This window comes from Coloeus monedula, assembly GCF_965178545.1.
Source record: "Coloeus monedula genome assembly, chromosome: 5".
In the NCBI taxonomy this organism is placed as follows: Eukaryota; Metazoa; Chordata; class Aves; order Passeriformes; family Corvidae; genus Coloeus; species Coloeus monedula.
Window position 1 is genome coordinate 66,434,342 of NC_138785.1, and position 21,843 is coordinate 66,456,184.

The 21,843-nt window shown below is 40.7% G+C and overlaps 1 protein-coding gene across 2 annotated transcripts in view; it reads right to left on the reverse strand.

The window, feature by feature from the left end:
• FAM193A (family with sequence similarity 193 member A) overlaps positions 1-21,576 on the reverse strand; it is a 78,437-nt gene extending 56,861 nt beyond the window's left edge. For both annotated transcript variants that reach the window (XM_082282547.1, XM_082282546.1), the window contains exon 1: positions 21,144-21,576. In XM_082282547.1, the coding sequence (XP_082138673.1) occupies positions 21,144-21,377 (234 nt within the window). In that variant the 5' untranslated portion in view covers positions 21,378-21,576. The remainder of the gene's footprint in view (positions 1-21,143) is intronic.
• Between the last annotated feature and the right edge of the window lie 267 nt (positions 21,577-21,843).

A 21,843-nucleotide genomic window follows, 5' to 3' on the forward strand; every position in this document is an offset into this window, starting at 1 on the left:
CAGCCAGACAGAGGCCATCAGCACAGTCATCCTAAAGGTCACTCTACCTAAGTCACATGAAATTTGGCAATGCTTCCATCAATGCTGTTCGCAGCATACGAACAAGTACCGGGTTTTGTCAGTCAGAGTTCTGACTGTCCCTTTCCAAATCGCTATATCCCCGACAAGCTTTATCAATATAATTTTATGTTTTCTTCCAACTAACACAAAAAGAAAAACAGCATTACCACAATTTCCTATAGCCTACTAGCAAACCCATTACTGAAGGTTTTCCATGACAAAAAGCTGGAAGATCCATGTCATCTGGGAACAAAAATACTCCTATTGCATTTGAACCTAACAAGCTGAAGTCCCCCACACTTTTTCAAAAGCAGTGAACAGTAGGTGCAGTGCTGCCCCACCCTGAAGATAAAACTGCCCAGCTGTCTCTGTGGCCCTGCCCATGCTCCTTCTTAAGGAAGATGAACATGTCCAGGCAAGTGTTAATAATGCCATAGCGGATCTGACTGCAGTCTCTGGTGATTAATGGTTAATTGCCTGCCAGCAGAGAAGGATCACTACAGGAGAAAGCAACAGATCCCTGATGCCATGAAAAGTGTCTATGCTTGCAAATCCCAACTTGTTACTTTATCTTCCTTTGAACCTAAAACTGTCTTACCTCACAAAAACTGAGAAGTATCAGAATCTCAATTTCTACCATGCTTACATTTATAAACATATACTAGAAAAATATATAACATCTACCATACAGAAATACATGTTGTAGTGCAAGAAATGAAAGATTTTACCCTTGGAGGGGCAGGAGGGGGAAGAGAAACCTAAACTTACACTTTTGTCCAACTGTCAAGCTTTGCTTTGCAAACTGCAGCATCACTATTTGTACAAACGGCAGCTGCAGCTGATGATCCATTTCCTCACAGCATCATAAGTAGAGGAAAAATTCACTTCCACAGTAAAATAAAATTATTTTGGTTATTAAAATTAATTTTTAAAAATCTACATTTAAGCTTGAGTAAGTTAAAACAGCACTTAGCATAGAAATATTACAGCCTACTTAGCGTAACAAATAATGACACTACAGCAAAGAAATGGTGAAGATAGTAAGAATCAAAGCCCCACATTTTGAAGGAAAATTTAAATACCAGTCAGAAAGCTGCAAACCATAACATAAGCTTGTGTTCATCTTCTTTATAATTATTTCTTCATTTTTCTCAAAGAAAAATGCTTTTAAACAGAACAAAACTCAACCAACTACAATACACAGGAGGCTATCAGCTCTTAAATTGTGGGAAACTAAGACAATACAGCATGCCTATACTTGTGCAACCAATTACGTGGCTAAATAAGACCATTTATTCAGATTAAAGACAGCAGAATTAATATCCTTATCTCCTTAATATTTTGCATTGCATTGATCTGAGGTACTGCATGTAAATTAAGAATACACTACTAGAAATTGGTTATTTTTTATGGAGTATAGTCGTGCACATGCATATTTAATTATTTGTATTGATGATTCCATAATTTCTTCTCTTTCATTATATTCAACTCATTATTCATAGTTTACCTTTCCAACTGTCAGAATTTTTCAATTCCCATCTCCAAATCAAAAAACTGCACATCTTAAAGGTGCATTGACACTGAAAAGCGTCTCGTGCTGTATTTGCAACCAAAGGGCCTTTCTCAGATTAATCCTCTATCAAGACTGGAAGTGAACGGGGATTTTATTATACCAGTGGCTGATGCTCATCACTACAAATGTGAAAAGGAAACATGATTCCAAGATGCATCACACTGTTTTCAAGAGACACTGGGAAGGATGGATTAGTGCTGCTTCACAGCTCTCTGGAGGAGACCTCATTTGATCAACCACCTTCAAGAAATGCCTAACTGGAACAGACATGGTGACAGCCAAACTGGGTCGTCAGCAAGAGACCTGGCTCGTTTAGCTTAGCAAAGCAATGCTGTTCTCTCTGAGGGTACTGGAGATGGGCAGAAAACAACAATTAAACTGAGCACAGGGAAGCAGAGTCAAGTGTCCTGGAATACATTCAAACTGAAGGACAAGACTATCAGTCACAGCATGAAGGATATGAAGCAGAACTGAAGATACAGACAGTGAAGATCTATTTCAAATGAAGTTGAATCAGTTAGTGAAAGGCATTTTACATATTTCTACAGATAGGCAGAATCAAAACAGCTGCCCAGATCCCTTCACATTTTTGTCACCATCCACATGAAAAAGCTTTGCAGCCACCCAAATACATCTGCAACTCAACTATAACATAAGAGCTGCCTTTGTCTTCGGGGTGGTTTTTTCAGCAACAGGGGAGAGGAAGGGAAATTTGTCTACCAGAGTTCTTACAAAGCTCTTGCATACCTTTTAACACTGCATTTAAAATAAAAAGCAAAAACAAATTAGTATTTTGTGTAAAGGTATGGATAATTTACAAGGTAAAGCAAACTTGAAAACCTGAAACCAAATTAAAATCATAGGGGGAGGAAATCAGGTCTTTTACTGGTGGATGTGCAGGAATTAACTGTATTTAATGAGTTTTCAGCACAGCATTAAATGCTATCCCCTAGCTGACAAGTGAAATGGCAGCAAGTACACAAAATAACAGAATTAATTTAAGTGCAGACAAGCTTAGACTTGAGTGAAAACATACTTGTATCTGTAATACTCGCATGTGCAGCTACCAAGAACCAAGCCTTTCCAGTGGAAAAAGAGAGGGAAGGAAATTTTGTTTTAATTACACACATTACAAATTCTTTAGAAGCACATATCCCTTCCCACATGCAATACTTCCCTTCTTTGTAGCTAAATATGACACAGCAGAACACAGCCAATCCACCTCCTACCAGGATTCTGCCTTTTCTGTTCTAGGAATATGTTCAACATTTTCCCAGTGATTTTGCAGCCGCATGTGCTAAAAAAAGATACCAAAAGCTAATAATGAACACGATTCAAGCATTCATTTTCCCAAGTACAATGAGCAAAGTGTTCTGAGCAGGTAGTTAAAATACCCCAAAATTCTCTCAACTAGCCCTGACAGGTAACAACCATGCATATAATTTTTTTTCCTAGTCAGAGTTGTTAGAGCTTTAATCTGTTGTTTCAACTTCAATACTAAACATAAATATGTAAAATTAATAGGATTACACACAACCAACCCAACCCCAAGATGTGCTAGCAGTTTCTTTATGAACAGTAGAAAGCACTCATCCAAAGGCAAGCTTAAGATGTGTAAGACCACGTTTAAGAATTAACTACCTGACTATGTATATGTAACTTCAATGCAAAAACTGTAGATGCCCTATTCCAGGAATTATGTTACAAGAAAATGACCCCAGCTGTTAACTCTTAAAGAGTTAAACATACACCCTCCTGGCAGCAAAATCTCGTAAAGCATTGAGGAAAGCCACATTCTGGACATGGGAGAGGCCATTTTCAGAATGATCCACCAAATGCAATTTCTAAAACTAGCCATGTTTTTCCCACAACAGATAAAAAGAAATGTCAGGCAAATTGTATATGCTGTACTAGAATATGACACAGAGTACAAGCCAGAGAAATGATTCTCTATTTCTAAGCCATTTCAATTCTGCAGAAATCAGCATCAGTAAGAAGCAGAATCCTAGTTTAATAGTTAAGAGCAATCAGCAAAATTATGGGAGAAGATGCAGCAAGTAAGCTTTAACATCAGAACTGCACTCAAAGGTTGTGTTTCTAACAAATCACTACAGAGTTAATAAAACTCCAAGTTAAGCGAATATCCACAAAAGATTACCTCAGTCCTTGCACTTCCTTATCCTCAAACTGCCGAGCTCTCAATGCTCACCATACACACATACATCACATCACATTATTAAGTTTCTTATGGACATGTGAAATACACTACTGAAACACATGTTTTGCTTCAAGTACCACCATGGGAGGGACCAGACATTTACTGAATCAAATGAGGAAATGTATAAAGCTTGAAGTCCTTTGACCCAAATTTACTGCTGCAACTTAAGAAGCAGAGATCAGAGAGTCCAGGAGTTGATTCAGCTATCCCTCACCAAAATGCAGGGGTGTAAATGGCAGGAAGACAATCATGATCCCAACACACATATAAGGAACAAAATATCAAAGTAGCATCTCCAGAACTTTCATCTGAAATGTTCCCTGACCCAAGAATGAAAAGGTTATAATGAGACAGAGACAAATTTATATCTTGGACTGGATTTGTAGGAACACTTGCTTGTATTTCCTGTATCAAGGAAGATTACAAGGAAAACAAACAGTGCACTAAGTTCTACATTACAGATTCTTAGAAAGTGGTTTTGAGATTTGGATTGTCTGGTTTGTTTTTGGGGGTGAGGCATTAAGGAGAAGCAGGAGGCAGCTGAGCCGAGACATCTGTGACTGCAAAGTCTTTAAGGCAATTCAAGAGGAGAGTGCAAAAGACAAAGCCAAGTAAACAGCTGTATCAGAAAAAACACCATAGAGAACAAGCTGTATACTGGCCCTACTTGGGTGCATACTGCTCCAGATGTTCTTTGCTTCTCTCAGACCCAAGAAAATAAAAGCTGTTCAATGTTCATTCATCACACCAACTGCTCTTTATGGATACTACTAACAACAACTGAGAACAAGTAAGATGCTCACAATCAGCTCTCCACACCCTAACACTGTCAGGAACAAACTCTCCTTGCAGATGACCCCACGAGTTTGAAAATGCTATCAAAGGACAGCTTTGGCCCCTCTGACCATGTGATGAGGTTCCATGTTCTGGTAGGTGACAATGCAGAAGATTACAAGGAACTAACATACAAAAAAAGCCTTTCCTGGTTGTTAACTTGAGGGAAGACTATTTTTCACTAGAATCATGAGCAAAACATCAGGAGTCCAAAGATGATATACCAGGGCAAGAGCCTAGAAGCAAGGACAAGTAATTATTCACAGAAGTTCATAAAATCCAAGTAACCAATCCATCAGTCTTAGACAAATGCATACTAAGGTATAAAGCAAAAGAAAAGGAGCTAGAATTCTGTCAATGAGATTAAGACTATAATCTACTCCACAAGAGTCCCTTTCCCACTGGAATATTAACACAAAGAGGATCCAGACAGTTCACAGAAAAAAAAACCACAACAAAAACCTAAACACACAAACAAAAACCCAAACCAAACAAATCCAAGTGCTGAGGAGTGTTATGCCCTATAGCCAAAGGATACAAGCAGAAAAAGGTATCCTGAAACTCTGCAAATAATAAAAGGAGGAAAGCACAAGCGCTATCAAGCTGCAAGCTTACTAGAGACCATCAAAAAAGGCCAACAGACAGATGATACTCTTTCTGAAAGGGGAAAAAAACCCCACTCCTCGTTACAAGGAGATAACAAGAACCTAGGCACCTACTGGGAATGATTCAAGGAATTTAATTTTTAAAACACAGAAAGCAACTGGAGACACTTCCTTTAGCTGTAGCTGCAAAAAAAAAAAAGTAATTGACAGTAAACAATAAGAGACAGTTTCACTGGAAGTGAACCATCAATTCAATGGCTACTAAAGAGGGAAAGGAAGGAAGAACAGCAAGAGACAGATTTCACATCACCAAATAAGAGTTCACACAAGACAAGTCTACAGCAAGGAAGAGCTAATTCTCAAATGACACAATAGAAACAAACAAATTCAAGAAAACCAAGCACAGCAAGAGAACAGAAAACACAGCAAGAGAATAATGACTCAGAAAAAGGACACATAAAGGGAGTAACAAGCTTAACAATGGCAAGAGAATAAGAGGGACAAGTATAAAAGGCTAAAGGCATAAAATGAAGTAATTCTTACAAAACAGCTTGAGGCTACTAAGAAATCATTCTATCACTATGCTACTACTACTACTAGAATTTCTCCATTACTGAATGAACAGAGAAAACAGACTGATGAAGAAAAAGTCCTCACCAAAGAGATCAACTACAAGCAGGTGACCAGCACAATTAGCACAAGTAAATGAGTAAAAATATCCACCCAGAATCAGCTGACTATTGGAAACAGCCATACTTATATTTTTTCCAAGTAGGCTAGATCTGATAACATTCAAGAAACTTCCTCAGGAAATCCTTTGAGCCACCTCAAAATCAATAATCCTATCTTTGAAAACTTGGGGAGGATGCCTTAGATAATCAGAAGCTTAGAAAAAGGTGAACTATTTAAACCCTTTCTTTAAAACAAAGAACCAACCTCACCCCTCAAAGAAAACCCAACCCTCCACCCAAAAAATATTTTAAAAACCCCCAAAAATTGACAGAGGAAAAAAAAGGATAGTGAAGATAGAAACACCTGAGGAATGGTTTGTCTTCACCTCCCAGGAAAGTTAAATATATCCAAACAAAATTTTTAAGCACTTAGATGATATGGAGAGGAGGAACAGCCACCTTGCTTGTGGTCAAACCAGTAAAATTTTCTTCAGTGAAAGAGTTACACAGGGGAGGAAGAATATATGTCATTATTTACTTGATTAATGTTCTTGACAGCCTTAAGTACTGAAACTTTCTCATGACCAAACTAAATAGTAACATCTTGACAATTACCATGAATTTCCAAATAGACCTAAGTGACTGTATGCAAAAGTGCAGTCAACAAGGTCAGACTGTTGGAAAAAGCTCATGCTACCTTGGGATGCATAGCTTATGTGACACAGGACATAATCCTTTCACCTAATACTGCTCCAGTAAGTGTCAGAGGGACAACTGTAACTCATTCTGAACACAGGTCTTCAAGCCAGACAGGGACAGCTAGAGAAATGCCACAACAGAATTACCACCAGACACAGACAGTATCACCTGAAAGGCTGAGAGAACTGGGGACACCAACCTTACAGACCAAAATACTGAGGGGAGAGAGGAAGAGTCAGTTCTCTCTATCCACAGCAAACAGAATAAGCAATAAAATGTTCGACTTGCAGCAAGGGAGATTTCTATGCAATAGAAAATTAACAGCAAAGTAGTTAAGAATGAAAATAGGCTGCTTCGTGAGGTTGTGGAGTCTCCATCAAATAGGTCACTTTAAGAGCAGGTTAAACAAACAAGTAACAAAAGTAGAATCAGTACTGTCTCCACTGGCCAGAAGACAGAGAGATGAACAAGATAAAAATAAGGATGGAAAAAACCTTGAAGTTAAGACTTTATAGCACTGATAAGATATTCTGGAATATTATATTCAACTTCAGTGCCAGTTTTAAGGAGCTGGTTTAAAGATAGTTGCTTGGATTTATGTCTACTTCCTAGACTGCAATTAAAAAACCCCAAAACAACAACTCAACAAAAAACCACAACAAAATGATCTTAAAGAAAATCAATTGCATTTTTCAGACAAATCATCCACCTTTTAATATGTATCAAGATATATAATTGCAAATACTAATGTGCTTTAACATTTTAAAAGAAGATTAAAAGCTCAAGAATTAGTGGAGTCCACCTGAGATGATTCACAAACGGGAAAAAACAGGCCCAAAAAGCTAAACTTCCCTGGAAGCTACCCAGCTCCTGATACACCGTGGTGGTCAGACTACCTCCCTACTCAGTGCCTACTCACCAGTTACCCACACATGTGCTCTTCTCTCACAAATGCACAAGTGTGATTAAGAAAATGGAAAAAAAAAAGACAGCCTAATTAGGAGGATAAATCCACACAGTAGCAGTGCAACACACACCCTTTCTGCCTCTCCCACCCCTATTTATGGCAATATAGTGGAGTTGTAAGCCTCTCCAGTATAATTTCCCTCCAGGTAGGCCAACTAGCTCAGGACGTGTAACAGCGAGGACTGGTTTTCCATGAAGAGGAGCTTCTGACATCCTCCCTGTTCAACAGCATCAGTCAAATTTTGCTTAAGAGGAAAAGAATCCCAACAGCATATTGGAAGATCAGACACAACAGGTGCCAGAAAGACATCATCTTCCAGTGATCCTCTCATGCTTTAACAACAGGGATTCGTGCTCCACTAAACCCCCGGAAAGCCCACTAAGCAGAGACACCTACAAAAGAAATAATCATCAGACTTAACACCTTCCTGATCATGTAATAACACTCATTAATAGATTACTGCTATAGTTATGCAAACTCTCTCGTGCCACAAATATCCCCCTACACAAGATCCATTTTGGTGAAAAAGAATAAGACAAGGACACTAAAAATTTACTAGTCATAAATAAAAAGTCTAAAAAGCACCAACAAAGGCAGTCCATTGCATTAGCTAATTTTTGCTGATCATGAGTTAATACCAACACTAAAAAAACTTCGCATGTAACCTCAAAAAGTTACATTACTCAAGCACACTATACAAAGAATATATTTGTGGCAGAAGTGTCAGAGACAGGACAATGCAAGTAAAATAAAACAGTGAAGACTAACTTCCTGTTATAAAAAAGAAGGAAATACAGCAGTAACAAAGAAACCATAGAAAAATTTGTTTCCATCAGAAGAATTCATCCCTAACTTGGGAAAAACAAAATATAAAAATACAATTATTTCGGAATTATTTTTTAATATTAGGACAATACTTCATATACTGAGGGTTGGAGTGGGAGTGTTGATCTGCTGGAAGGTAGGAAGACTCTGCAGAGAAATCTGGACAGCTGGATCAGTGGGCCCAGTGGTCTGAGGTTCAACAAGGCCAAGTGCCAGGTCCTGCCCCTGGGTCACAACAACCCCTGCAGTGCTACAGGCTGGGGCAGAGTGGCTGGAAAGGGCACGGTGGAAAAGGACCTGGGGGTGCTGGTTGAGAGTGGCTGAACATGAACCAGGTGTGGCCAGGTAGCCAAGAAGGCCAAGGGCACCTGGCCCGGCTCAGCAATAGTGTGTCCAGCAGGACCAGGGCAGTGACCATCACCCTGTACTCAGCGCTGGTGAGAAGGCCTCACCTTGAGTCCTGGGGTTCAGTTCTCAGCTGATCACTACAAGAAAGTCACTGAGGTCCAGAGAAGGGACATGGAGCTGGTGATGGGTCTAGAGGACAAGTCCCATGAAGAGTGGTTGAGGGTGATGGGGGTGTTTAGCCTGGAGGAGACTCAGGGGTGACCTTACTGCTTTCTACAACTACCTGAAAGGAGGCTGTAGCCAGGTGGGGGTCAGTCACTTCTTCCAGGCAACCAGCAACAGGACAAGAGGAAAAAGCCTCAAGCTGTGCCAGGGGAGGTTTAGGTTGGACATTAGGAGGAATTTCTTCATGAAAACGGTTGTTAAACATTGGAATGGACTGGCCATGGAAGTGGTAGAGTCACCATCCCTGAGGGTGTTCAAGAAATGACTGGACATGGCACTTAGTGCTATGGTTTAGCTGACATGGTGGTGATCAGTCAAAGGCTGGACTCCATGATCTCAGAGGTCTTTTCCAACCTAATTGACTGTGTGATTCTGTATCCTCCTTTTTGTAACATTGCACACTATTTATAAACTGTTTCACCAAGTGAAGACTCCATGTAAAAAGCTAATGATAAGGATGTTGACTTTCTCAGGATTATCACAAATATAAACAGGGTTGGGAGTAACTTTCTTTGGGTTTGTTTTTTTTTTTTACTGTTTTCAGTGCAACAGAGCTCTAACACCAGTTAGGATCCTCTAGTCTTTAGCAGACGAGACACAGACTACCGTGGACTTTTGCAGCTTAGTCATCAAATCATCAGTAACACCTTACTGACTGAGAGGATGAGCCAATCTCACCAACAGGCAACACCATCAGGTGCAACCTGCTAACTTAAGAGTTTGCTTCAAAACTGGCTTCACCTTTAGACAAATGCTCATTTCTGTGACCTTAGTCCAAAGCCACAAAGACAAGCACACATTCAGACTTGTCTGAACGTTCTACTTAAAGAATAAATTACCACAGGCCATTACTACCAATGTCTTAAATTTCTAGGGATCAGAACAATCCCCTAAACCTTATACAATCACTAGATTTTTCACCTGATTAAAAATGAAAACATAGGCTCAGAATGACTTTAAATGTTGACAGAAGAATGTTCCTCTTCATTTTTTAAGATACAGCCATCAAGTTTACAAAAAACCTACAACAAGCAGTCAAAATAATATTCAATATGTGATTGTCATAATTTCCACATAATTCTGAAAAGCAGTAAGGTCACCAATGACAGTACTTCCAAATACATTAAATAATAATTAACATTTAACTTGGTTCCTATGCAATGTTTCTCAGTACACAGTTCCATATCCTCCTACATAAGGTTTCAAACCTGTAACTAGTGGATACTGTATAAGTATGGCAGCCTGTTTTCCACACAGAAAAAAAAAGTAACGGTAATTTTTTTCCTTTGAAAGCATAAGAATCTTTTTTGAAAGCTTCTTTATATTAAAAATGATGGAACTTTAATTTTAATTATTCTTGTGGTTCAGACTCTTATGATGCTAAAAAAGCCCCAACCTAGTCAGCTTCAGGCCATTGCTGCAAGCTGTCTCAAATCACAGCAGACACCAGTACAATTCCCTGCAGACTCCTTTAAAAGAAGTGGAGAATGACAGTATAGTGGAGACAAATCTTGGGAGTAGCCAGTAAAAAAAGTGAAGATAAAACAAAGATGATCACACAGATAAAACTGAGAAGTTTCTTTGACAGTAAAGGAGAGTTCCATCTCTTGCTGGGTGATAAAGTAAAACCTTAATTCATCTGAAGCTTATTCCAGTGAAGGTTTGGGTTTCATCTACACTTTAGCTACAGCCACATAGATAAGGCCATTTAAAAAAAAATTGTGAAAAACATCTAGTGAACCTCAGCTAAAACACTAGCAAGCCATCTGTTGGGGCAGCAGCTTATTGAAGATAAGCAGCCTGGAAGCATTATGGCAATTAAGAAATCTTTTGGTCATTAACTCCACACCAATTAAACACTAAAGGCTGGCAGAACCATTCTGTGGCTCAGAACTGCATTTTAAGGCAAACTCTTCTGTTCCCAATGACTGGTTTCATGATGAGACACGGTGTGGCAAAGAACCTTTATACATTTACTCAGATACTTCTTTGTCCACTGGTAGCCCACATATGTGCGTGTTCTCCTACTCAAAAGTAATTTCCATGCACACATACAAAGTACTTACTTCATTCCTACATTTACATGGCAACCTCTTTAACCCACATTCAAAAATACCATGTTTCAAAAAGCCTCAGTTCATGCACACACACATCCTCACTCACTGCATCTGTCCATATAAGCGTCTCTGGGCTTGCATCACCATTAGTGTTATCCAAATTCAGAACCTCATATCTATCTCTGTGAAATATTCCCTACAATACGTTTGAAATACTCAACTGTTGGGTTTAATATGCTTATAGAATTTGAAAGAGGTTCCTTAACTTGCTGTTATATTTATAAACTACTAAAGTCTGCCTATGACAACATGCTTTACTCAAGGCATTCTTAAATTAAACTACCAATCTCAGTGGATAAAAACACCTAATATTAGAAATATCTGAAATACCGTTCAGCCTTGAGAAGAAGAGAAGACTGAGAGGGTACATCTTATCAGTGTCTATGAGCATCAGAAAGGAGGGTGTCAAGCAGATGGAGCCAGGTTCTACTCAGTGGTGCCAGGCAATAGGACAAGAGGCAAGAGGTGGAAACTGATGCATAGGAAGTTCCACCTGAACAAGAGAAAGAACTTCTTCACTGTGCAGGTTACTGAGCCCTGGAACAGGCTGCCCAGAGAGGCTGTGGAGTCTCCCTCACTGGAGATATTCAAGCACTGTCTGGAAACAATCTGGTGCAATGTGCTCTAAGAAGAAGACCCTACTTGAGCAGGCAGGTTGGACCAGATGACCCCACCAGTGGTCTCATCCAACTTCAGCAATTCTGTGTACAATTCAATGGTATCATCACATTCCCATCTTAGGAAGACTTCTGCCCTGACAGCTAAAGTTTCTATTTCTGCACACAGGGAAAGAAAGAAACAAACAAACCCAAAAACACCCTACCACCAAAAACCAGAAAACAAGCTTTGGTATTTAAAAAAAAAAAAAAAAATCTTAGTTTAAAACCATAATTATTTTAGCCCCGAAACACAGAAGAAATCACAAATTTGCAGTGCCCGCAGTTAGTGTACTGACTTCAACCACATCAACAAACAGCTGTTTGTACTAGTTCTCTCACTTTGAAAAGAGCCTCAAAGAGAGAAGTGGGTGGCAGAGTGTATTCAAGTCTGGCACCCCTGCCTAAAGCCGCATCTTTTGCTTGTAAGGAGCCATCATAGATGCAGTTTGACAGCACAAAGCTGAAAGCTGACCAGGAGTCAAGGTAGTGCCTCACCACACTTTAGAACACTACGTGTACATTACGTTTAATATGGTTTCCAACATATTTCAACACTATATACATAATGAGATATGTCCTAATACACAGACTTTAGAGTCATGGCTTGCATTAATTAACAGACTTTCAGAAAAAGGATTCAACTGACAGCCTTCTTTTCCTTACTTCACTTTACAATGCTGGTATCATGACAGACACTCAAAACCTGAGGGACATGACCAGAACTTCTCAGACAAATTCAAAAAACAAGTCTACATCATGCTGTGCTTAGCTAGCATGTTCAAGAGTCTCTTTTTTTCTTGAACTCGCTTGCCCATTTCAAAAGGCCAAGCATAGCTCATGTAACATCAATAACACTTGCTCTTTTACTGCTTTCTCCCCTCGTTCACATTAACTCATCTCCTTCATCCAAAAGGAAAAAAAAGACCCATTTTAGTTTTATTCTATCCTTTGAAAGACCCCACCCTCATTCACTACCCACACACTTCTGTTAACTTACCAGGCCTGTAACTGCCACCTGTTTCTTCTGACATACGAGAATAAAAGCAGACCAAAAAAGACCAGTCCCCAAGAAAGCAGTGGGTTTTCTACATACGAAGTACATAAAAAGATGCTGCTTCAGGGCCTTGTTCAGGTGTCAGTCTAGCTGACAAATATCCATGTTTATAGCTCCTAAATGATTGTTGGTGGTAAAGAAAGAACATTCAATGGGTAGAGCTCAACACTAACACTGAGCTATCCTGCACTAGCTCAGGCAGCAGCCAGCTCTGCCAGCACACAGCTGTGCTGAGCCCACCTGAGAGGAAAATTACTACCGTAAATCCAGATCATGTATTAGCTTAGATGACCAATTTTTGATAACAGCTGGCTCAGGAGATAGATGGTCATAACACAACACGGATATGCATTTCCCCCCTTCTCAACAGCTTTATGAGTGTTACAACTAAATGAGATTCCCAGTACTGTAAAACTTCCTTCAGCTTCTGATGCTGTAGAGAAACATGCCTACTACTATACTCTTTACTCTCCAGTACCCTTTCTGAGGACTAATTTCAGAGGCTACTTCTGCTATGCCTGCAGATTTCCTAAAGGAGGTGAAACCTTAAGGGGGAAGGGAAAAGATAACTACAAAAAAAAATATCTCACAATTAATTCACTGTTGTCCACAGAAGTCTAAGTAGTAAAACCCTTAGTGCAGACTTCAGTTGCCAGTGTTTCTATTCCTAATTCAGAAAACTACAAATAGTTATGGGTCCATGGAGCCCTTACATTTTTAAATGGCAATTGCTGGATTTAATTACTACAGATAACTTATCAACCATATATTATTTAATAAACAGATATCAATCACTAGAGTTGTATATGCCAGTGATACATGCATGTGTTAATACCTCATCTTTTAAAAGCACATGTCTACAGCACATGTACAGGTTTGTGACATAAACCAACCACTACCCAGTTCTCTACACAGTTTGGTCTTGCTTTAAGAAGAGAAGCTACTACTTCCAAAAAGAGCAACAACTGACTTAAGAATCAAAGTGAGCAAAGCTGACATTGCAATGCAAGCCATGACTAAACAATCACTTTTGATATTGTAGGCATAATTAATATCTAAAAGAATAAAGATGGGCATCTGAAAATTTACATCTAGAACAGTGAAGTCTCCTGTGCTGCCAGCCAGACGCTTCTATCCAGCCTGCTACCTTTCCCTGGAGAAGACAAGAAATAGCTATTTAGAGCAGCAAACACTGCCCCAACAGCTGATCACATCCTCCATCTGTCTGCAGCTCAACACAGACCACTGAACTGCTGCCAAAGCAGTTAAAGGAAAAAAAAAAAAAACAAACCAGCAGCTTTTTCCTAAGAGCAACTGCCACCCATGCACCCTCCCAGAAATTAGTCCTCACTGCCTGTTGTGGCCCCTCCTGGACCACAAGACCCCAGCCACATTCTAAGAGGAGTAGGAGATGAGTCCATAAGAGAGCCCTGAAGTCCAGATGCCGTAACTGATAAGTCTGCTCAAGATCCAGGCAGTCCACAGATCAGGACTTCAAAATAATTACTTCTGTGACCTTGTAAAAATTATTTACCTGGATGATTGTGGTCTCATGTTTTTGAACATCCTTCACAAGTAACCACCTGACAAAGCTACCACAAGACGACTTCAACAGATCAGTGTGTGAAAGGAGGACAATTGTAAAGATCTACTGTGCATGAGGACTTAACGTTGTGATGTTCCACCCTAAGTAACAATACAGAGGCACCTACAACCTATTGTGTTTTATTCCTCTAGGCCTGAGGAGGGACTGTGCAGAGGAATATTTCATGGAAGTACCCAAAGATTTTCTTCTGAAAAATGTACAGCGGAGTAAATCTTTTGTTTCCTCCTTATAAAAGAACTAAGTTACTCCTTAAGTTTTAAGATATGACCTGAGGGGCCACTTAACATAACCTTTTTGAGCTCAAACTTTTTTTTGTTTTTAAAGAGGAAAAAAACATAACTAAGTAAGCTGGTAGAGGCTACGCATGGCCTCCTATGTAGATTTTTCATCACATTATGCAACTTCAGGCACTCAGCTTGTACCAAAATCTTCCAGGCTTCCCTTCATAAAGAGTGGAGAGAGATGGCCACTCTACAGAGTGATGCAGAACAGGAAGGCCTTCCTCTCAGATGCCTGAGTGGGTTCTATCATCACTAGGAATTTTGAGATGGAGAGAACCATCTTTGTGGCCTTTGCACAAGAAGGCTGATTATTTAAGAACACAGTTAAAGTACCCACCCCAAGGAATTTTTTCACCAGTGCTATCACCAGTCCAACATGAACAACTTCAGTTCAACAGCCTGGAACAGGCTCATAAGTAGCCCCATTAATTTTCCCCCTAAAATCCACTTTGCAAAACAGTGCCTGGACTAACTTCTGCATCACTAAAGCAGCTGTGCATTCACTATTAAAAAAACTAAATATCAAGAAAATATTTAGGAAAAAATATTTACCTCAGGTAAACGCTATGTTGCTCGGACCTATCTTTAATAGTATTTCTGGTGTGTTTTCTCACAGGCAAGGAGGTGAAGGTCAGTAATGTCATAGGCTGCCTTGAATTTTTACAACACAAAATTAAGTAATGGTTGTGACAAAAAAAAAAAAAAAGGCATATTTATTCAATTGCATTTTTAGATAAGCCTCAAGTTGGGCAGTTCCCATAGTACCATTAAGAGTGACATCAAAAATGTCATTTCCCTGTTGAACTCTTCATTTGCAGCAAAGAAGGAACCAAACTGCAGTATTCTTCTAGACATTTAACTCAAAATTTTCATTATGTTTAATTATCCTAAGAAAATTCCACATATGGAATATTCTTTCTCAGAACAGACTAGTCCAAAGCCACCTTGGTCACCATTAAAATTTAAAAAAAAATATATCAGAAGAAAGTAAAATGTAGGGACTGTTTTTCATTACCTTAATAAAAGGGGATATATGACCTCCCTTCCCACCAGTGAAGGAGCCCCAATAAATATTAAACCTTCTTTGACTACTCAGATCCATATAAACCCGGAACACTGCCCAGCACTGCCCATTCATGAAGTCCTGTACACCCTAAGCAAAGCAAGTTTATTTCCCAGTTATTTCTCCCAATCACTTCTCCACCACAGGTCTTCAGCGGACCTGAATTTGTTCAGGACCAGCCTTGCTACACACACGTATCAGGGTCTAAACATTAGTCTCATAGGCACCAAGCACCACCAAATGAATCTCCACATCCACTCAGCTCTCCTTGCCAGGCCAGAAGAGGCTGATTGGACCTCTCACTGTAAAGGAGAAAGGATCCAAGACTCCCCCTCAAGATGGGATACCACTACAACATAATAACAGGATAAATGCCGTAACCGAGAAAATAATGTAGTATGAAATACCTAAATAAAGCTTGCAGGAGAAGAACTGGACAAGAACCCTGAATATTCTCATCAATATACACCTATTTCAGAACCAACTTTTCAAACTAATCTAGCTCCAAATTAAATCAACAAAGTTTTGCTTTCACAGTCAGGAAACAAAAGGGAGGAGGGGAAGGGAGTCACTATGTATTTTAGAGTAAAAAAAACTTCTCTCTCTCAGTCTTTCACAAACATTTTGCAGCCAATACAGCAAGGGAAAAAAAATCATCTGCCTTCACACCCGGAATCGAATGTCTCCTAACAAAGCCAAAGGAGGATCCTTACCTCATACAGATTAAGACACCACTGAACCAGATGCCATTTTTTCAGACACACTTTTGGTATGTTTCATTTAACAATCCACAACCAATTATTCTCATTATCAGTTGACCATGATTTTGCAGGTGCAGGAGGTGGAGAGAAATGGAGTGCTCAGGGACTGGATATACATCAAGGTCATGACTGCACACAGGCACACACTTCCCAGGAGCAGCATTACGAGATCTGACCCAATCACCGGTACTTGTGCCTGTGGTCTCAGGTCTATTAGCTGAAAAATGCCTTAACTGAGCATGGGAAGAAGCTACGAAAGAACTGATCATGTGAATGTTATGCAACCACTAAGCTTGCTTTTTAAGTTTGAAATGTTCTGTTTAGATTCTCCTTCTAAATTAGCAAGTTAACCATACCATCTAAAGCAAATCCTAATAGTTTTATCCCGTTCTGTTTCATCTCCTTTTATTTAAAAAAGCAGAGCATAAGCTCTTCAGGGCAGGCACTGCATGTCTATTAAAAAAAAAAATTTAAAATGAGTGAACTACCTTTAGTCAGAGGAACAAATTTACTACCTGACTGTCGAAAAGGCTTACTTTTCTTCAAATCAGTGTTAAGAGGGTTTGTAAGAACCTGCTTCCTCAGCCTGAGGAGCAGAGGTTATAGTACTGTTTTATTAGTTGGCTTTTATCTAGTTTACCTGAGCCTTGACAAAAATTGGCCAAAATAAGTTTGCTTTTGGAGAGGAGGCCCTCCAAAAGCACAAAAGCTAGTTATTTGCTGAACTTCTGAGCTCCTGACAAAGCTCCTTTTTTGAATGTTTCCTTCCTTTTGAGTGTTAGAATCATGGAAGGAGAAGAGAGAACAGGGAAAATCTCCAATCACAAATCAAACACAGATATCAGTAAAATGCAACAAGCTACAAAGCTGCTGAAGAAACTGGCAATGGATAGTCTACATATAGACTCTCTATTTAAAAAACAGTACCCCATAATAAAGAAATAGTCCACTGAAGTATTCTATAAAATTCTAAAACAGCTCTCGAATGTAAGAAGATTTAATACATTACTACACTTGACATACAATACTTTGAAAAATGCACGTGAGAGAATTGTAAAATGGCTACTAAATGACTCCCTTTAATAACACAAAATTTGTCAGGCCTGTAACAAAAAGTACTTCTGCAGCTGATCAGCAACTGACACACCACTCTTCACCCCAAAATACCTGAAGATAGCAAAGAATGACCTATTTCACTATAGCGTATGTATGAATTATGCAGTGGTTGCTAAAGATAATCAAATGCCTCTCACAACATCAATAATCCAACTGTCAATCAAAAATTTATAGGATCAAATTAAGAAAGCCTGATGCAATGCATTACTGAATTAAACCAAAACCAAACACAACAGAAAGTAAGATCTATTTCTATAAATAAGCATATTAGAAGAAAAAATGCTAGGAGTCCTGCAGCAGCACTGGACAACTAAGTGACTTGGTTTCCAGTTCCAGTTAAAGCTGACACAGTTACAGGTTTCCAAACTGAGACTCCCTTGCAGTGATAGACTGCCAAAGCACCCTTAATTTCACTATCACTCCGAAACATCTGACAGTGCTTCAGAGGACGAATTCAGATGCTATAAAGCATGTGCATGGAATAACATACCTTCCAGGAAGATTCCATTAGAAGTTGCCCACTTGCATCCCAGAACAAGACTTAGCCTGTACTCTAAGGCAGAATTTAGCCTACAGTCTTAAAAAACCTCCAGATAAGACGTATGAAAACCTCAATTCAAATATATTTGTTAGCTCTAACAGGGCTAGCTAGAATTTCAATACTGGCACATGAGCTTTTAGTTTGAACCATAAATACATTCATTTTTAAACTATATTTGATCTGTTTTATAAAGCAGGTTCAAGTATACATTATTCTGAATAATTACTGACACACAAGATAGGACCATTCCTTTAACATCCTGTTTCATTCTGTCTTTTAGACAAGTTTTGGAAGAAACACCTAACAGAACACTAGCACGAGGATGTGCCCACCCCATCCAGAATGGCTGCCCTAAAACCAGGTAAGTGACAAAAGCTGGAAACTACATGACAGCAATGAGAGCATGCGAACAAGTAGAACACACTATGCTGTGCAGCAAACACTCAATTCAGGGGGAGCTCATGGTTATATTTTACATATTTTCAAAGATTAAACATTTAAGTTTGTTCAGCAGAGAATTGGCTGATGACTTCTCTTATGCACCAAGGGAACTTCACAATATTCTGGGTAAGATGAAAGCAAAGCAAGTCTGGTTACTACTTTGCAGCTATTAATGTGTTGCTTACTTTCCATCCAGCCAAAATAAACATTGCACCTAATTTAGAAGTGATCTGCCACATAAAATACAGCTTTCTTTCTCAACTTCATCCAGAAAAAACATCTGCTAGTCTTTCACTTAAAAAACCAAGTCTTGTTTTGACCATCTACCCTTAACTATCAAATTTTTACATGTCATTAAGGCGATTGTATTTTCACAACAGCAAGAGTCATGTAATGATGCTTTAAGATTTCACCTTTGCAACAAAATTATCACTGAACTTTTATGTAATGGCAATTTTCATGTCACAACCGTTGGAAAGCTATTGACAGCGTCAAGAAAGAGGTCACTGAAACCACTATGGAGGAAGCAACACCAACTTTTAAGGAGCATTATGGGGTATAAGCATTTACCTTCCAAAAAACTGAGCACAGGGATTTACCTATCCTCAAAACCGTATTCCAATATGCTTACTGTTTGATTGATCAAGGTCTCTGCTGCAGGCTTATTCCTCTACCTGATCTGTTTGTTTAACTGACTTAACTCCCCACTTGCCCATCAGTCTTCAGAACCACTTGTACCCCACTACAAAGTGAAATTTGACAAATCACATACACATCTAAGAGTAGAGGCAAAAAAAGATCAATTAAGACAAAGTTACAAATGCATTAAGTCACATGTTGTGTGCACGTACAGAAGTATGCATAACATGTAAGCAAGTGTAATAGACAGATGTATTCTCCCAAAAATTTAGTGCTGAAACACTGTATTTAATTTTCAAGACATGAATACTTTCAGAGAGACTGAGAAATTTTATTAGGAACTACCTAGTCTGAAAGAAACAAGAAACATGAAGTAGGTAGACTAGCAGTGATTTTGGCTTTTAAGATAAATTTCAAAAAGATCCCATACGGTCTGATGAGAACCAAAGTTCTAGACAACACATAATGACAAGACACAAACATCAAAATATTGGGGGTAGTGGAACCACATCAATGTCCCATTTTGAGCATCACTTCACTGCTGGTTTTATTTCCCTTGGCATGATGTTTAACAATACCTAGGAACCTGTGCCTGTAAAAGCTTGTGATCTAAGATGTAAAACAAAACAAGACGCATCTTCTTGCTAGAGGCTTAGTTAGAACAGTGTTGAGTGATGACTTGCAAAGTTGTAAATAAAAACTTGCACACTTCTTTGCCATTATGTGCATCATTCTTCTGGATATTTAAGTCACATAAAAGCTACTGTCCCAAAAGGAAATTATGCCCAAAGTAAGTATCAGATTAGGACAGACATACAGACATAGTTAATCTAAAGTACCTTGGAATTTGGGTAGCCAAGTATGAAAGAGTATGAACCCAAGTTTTAAAGGGGGGGGGGGAAAAGTCAACCTAAACCACCAGATTGTTGACCCAGCAAAATAGATGGGCACAAAACTACATGGAGAACAAAATAAACCCATTTGTTATACCATGGTATTTCGGACACACAACATCACAAAAGCCAATTCTTTAATTTCCCCTTCACATGCTCAACAAGTTTATGAGAGCAAGAGGAAATGGAGCAGGTGGTATGACATGCTCATGGAGGCCTGAAGATGCTGTCAGCAGGAAATGCTGCTGTAAATATGATACCTGAACACAAGCTCTGTGTTGATAACAAAAAACTTGAGGTAACCTTTATGAGAGAAAGGAACATGAACTTATTTGCTCTTTTGCTACTTGAACCAATATGATACCTTTTGAAGGGCTTAATCCTTGAGTATTTTTTCTTGGGAAAAAAAAATCAATTAAACTATACAATCTGCTCCCAATAAATTTCACCGTAATATGAAATAATATAACAGATCTGAATTATTACGAGGCACCAGAGTGCCAACCACAGTCCAAGCTACAATGAACCTTCTATGCTTAATAACGAAGTTGACTACCGCAAAAAGGGCTTAATGGTGGAAAAAAAAAAAAAAAAAAAAAAAAAAGAGATATACAGGTGTATTTTTGCTTTCTCAAGGCCTGCCCGCCTATTTCTTACAGCTCCTCCATTAAGGTGAGACCCCGGGGATGGGGACGCTGGAGCCGATTTCAGGACAAACCCCAGGACGACACGGCCCCGCGCAGCCGGCGCGGCCCTTCCCCCACAAAGGGTGGGGAGCCGAGGCCGCTGCCGAGCCCCGCCGCCCCCTCCCCGCCGGCCCAGGGCCCAGCCCCGCGACCCCCGCCGGAGCCCGAGCGGGCCGGGGGCACGGGGGGATGGCGAGGCGCAGCCCCCCGGCTGCCAGCGCGGGTGTGCGATGTCACCGCGCCCGCCCCGGCCCCGCTCACCTCGCCGTGTCCCGCCGCGGCCCCGGCGCCGCCCGGGGCTCCGTTGCCGCCGCCCGGCGCTGACAGCAGGGCGCCCACCGCGCCCGGCGGGGCGGGGGCCGCTCCCACCGCACCCCCGGCCTTGCCCAGCCCGCCGGTGCCGCCGCTGGGTCCCGGCCCACTGGTACTGCCGAGGCCGCCGCCCCGCTTGTTCTTCCGGCGCTTCGCTCCGCGCTTGGCGTCGGCCGGACTCATGGTGCTGACACCCGGGCACGGGAGGAGGGAGCGCCGGGGAAGAGGAGGAGGTGGGGGGAAGGGGCGCGGAGTCGCGCCGAGCGCCCGGGGTTGGCGAGGCCGGGCGGGGCCGGGCGGGGCCGGGGCTCCCCGGGCGGCACGGGCGGAGCGGGGCTGTCACGGCCGCGGGGACTCGCTCGGCCCCGGCGCCGCTGGGCAGAGTTACCGTCCAATATGGCGGACACAAGGGGAAAGTGATCCCCCTTTACGTCGGGGGGCTCCCCCTCGGCGCTGACGGGAACCCGCCGCGCGCGGCACGCTGGGAGGCGTAGTTCCACGCCTCGCCATAACCTATCAACGGTCCTGACGTTGGACTACAATTCCCAGCGTGCATCGCGACGCCCGTCTGGGCGCGGCGGGTGAGCTCATCCGTTCTCGCCGTGACTGCTGGGAGTTGTAGTCCCCCGCGCTGCCGTTAGCCATGCCG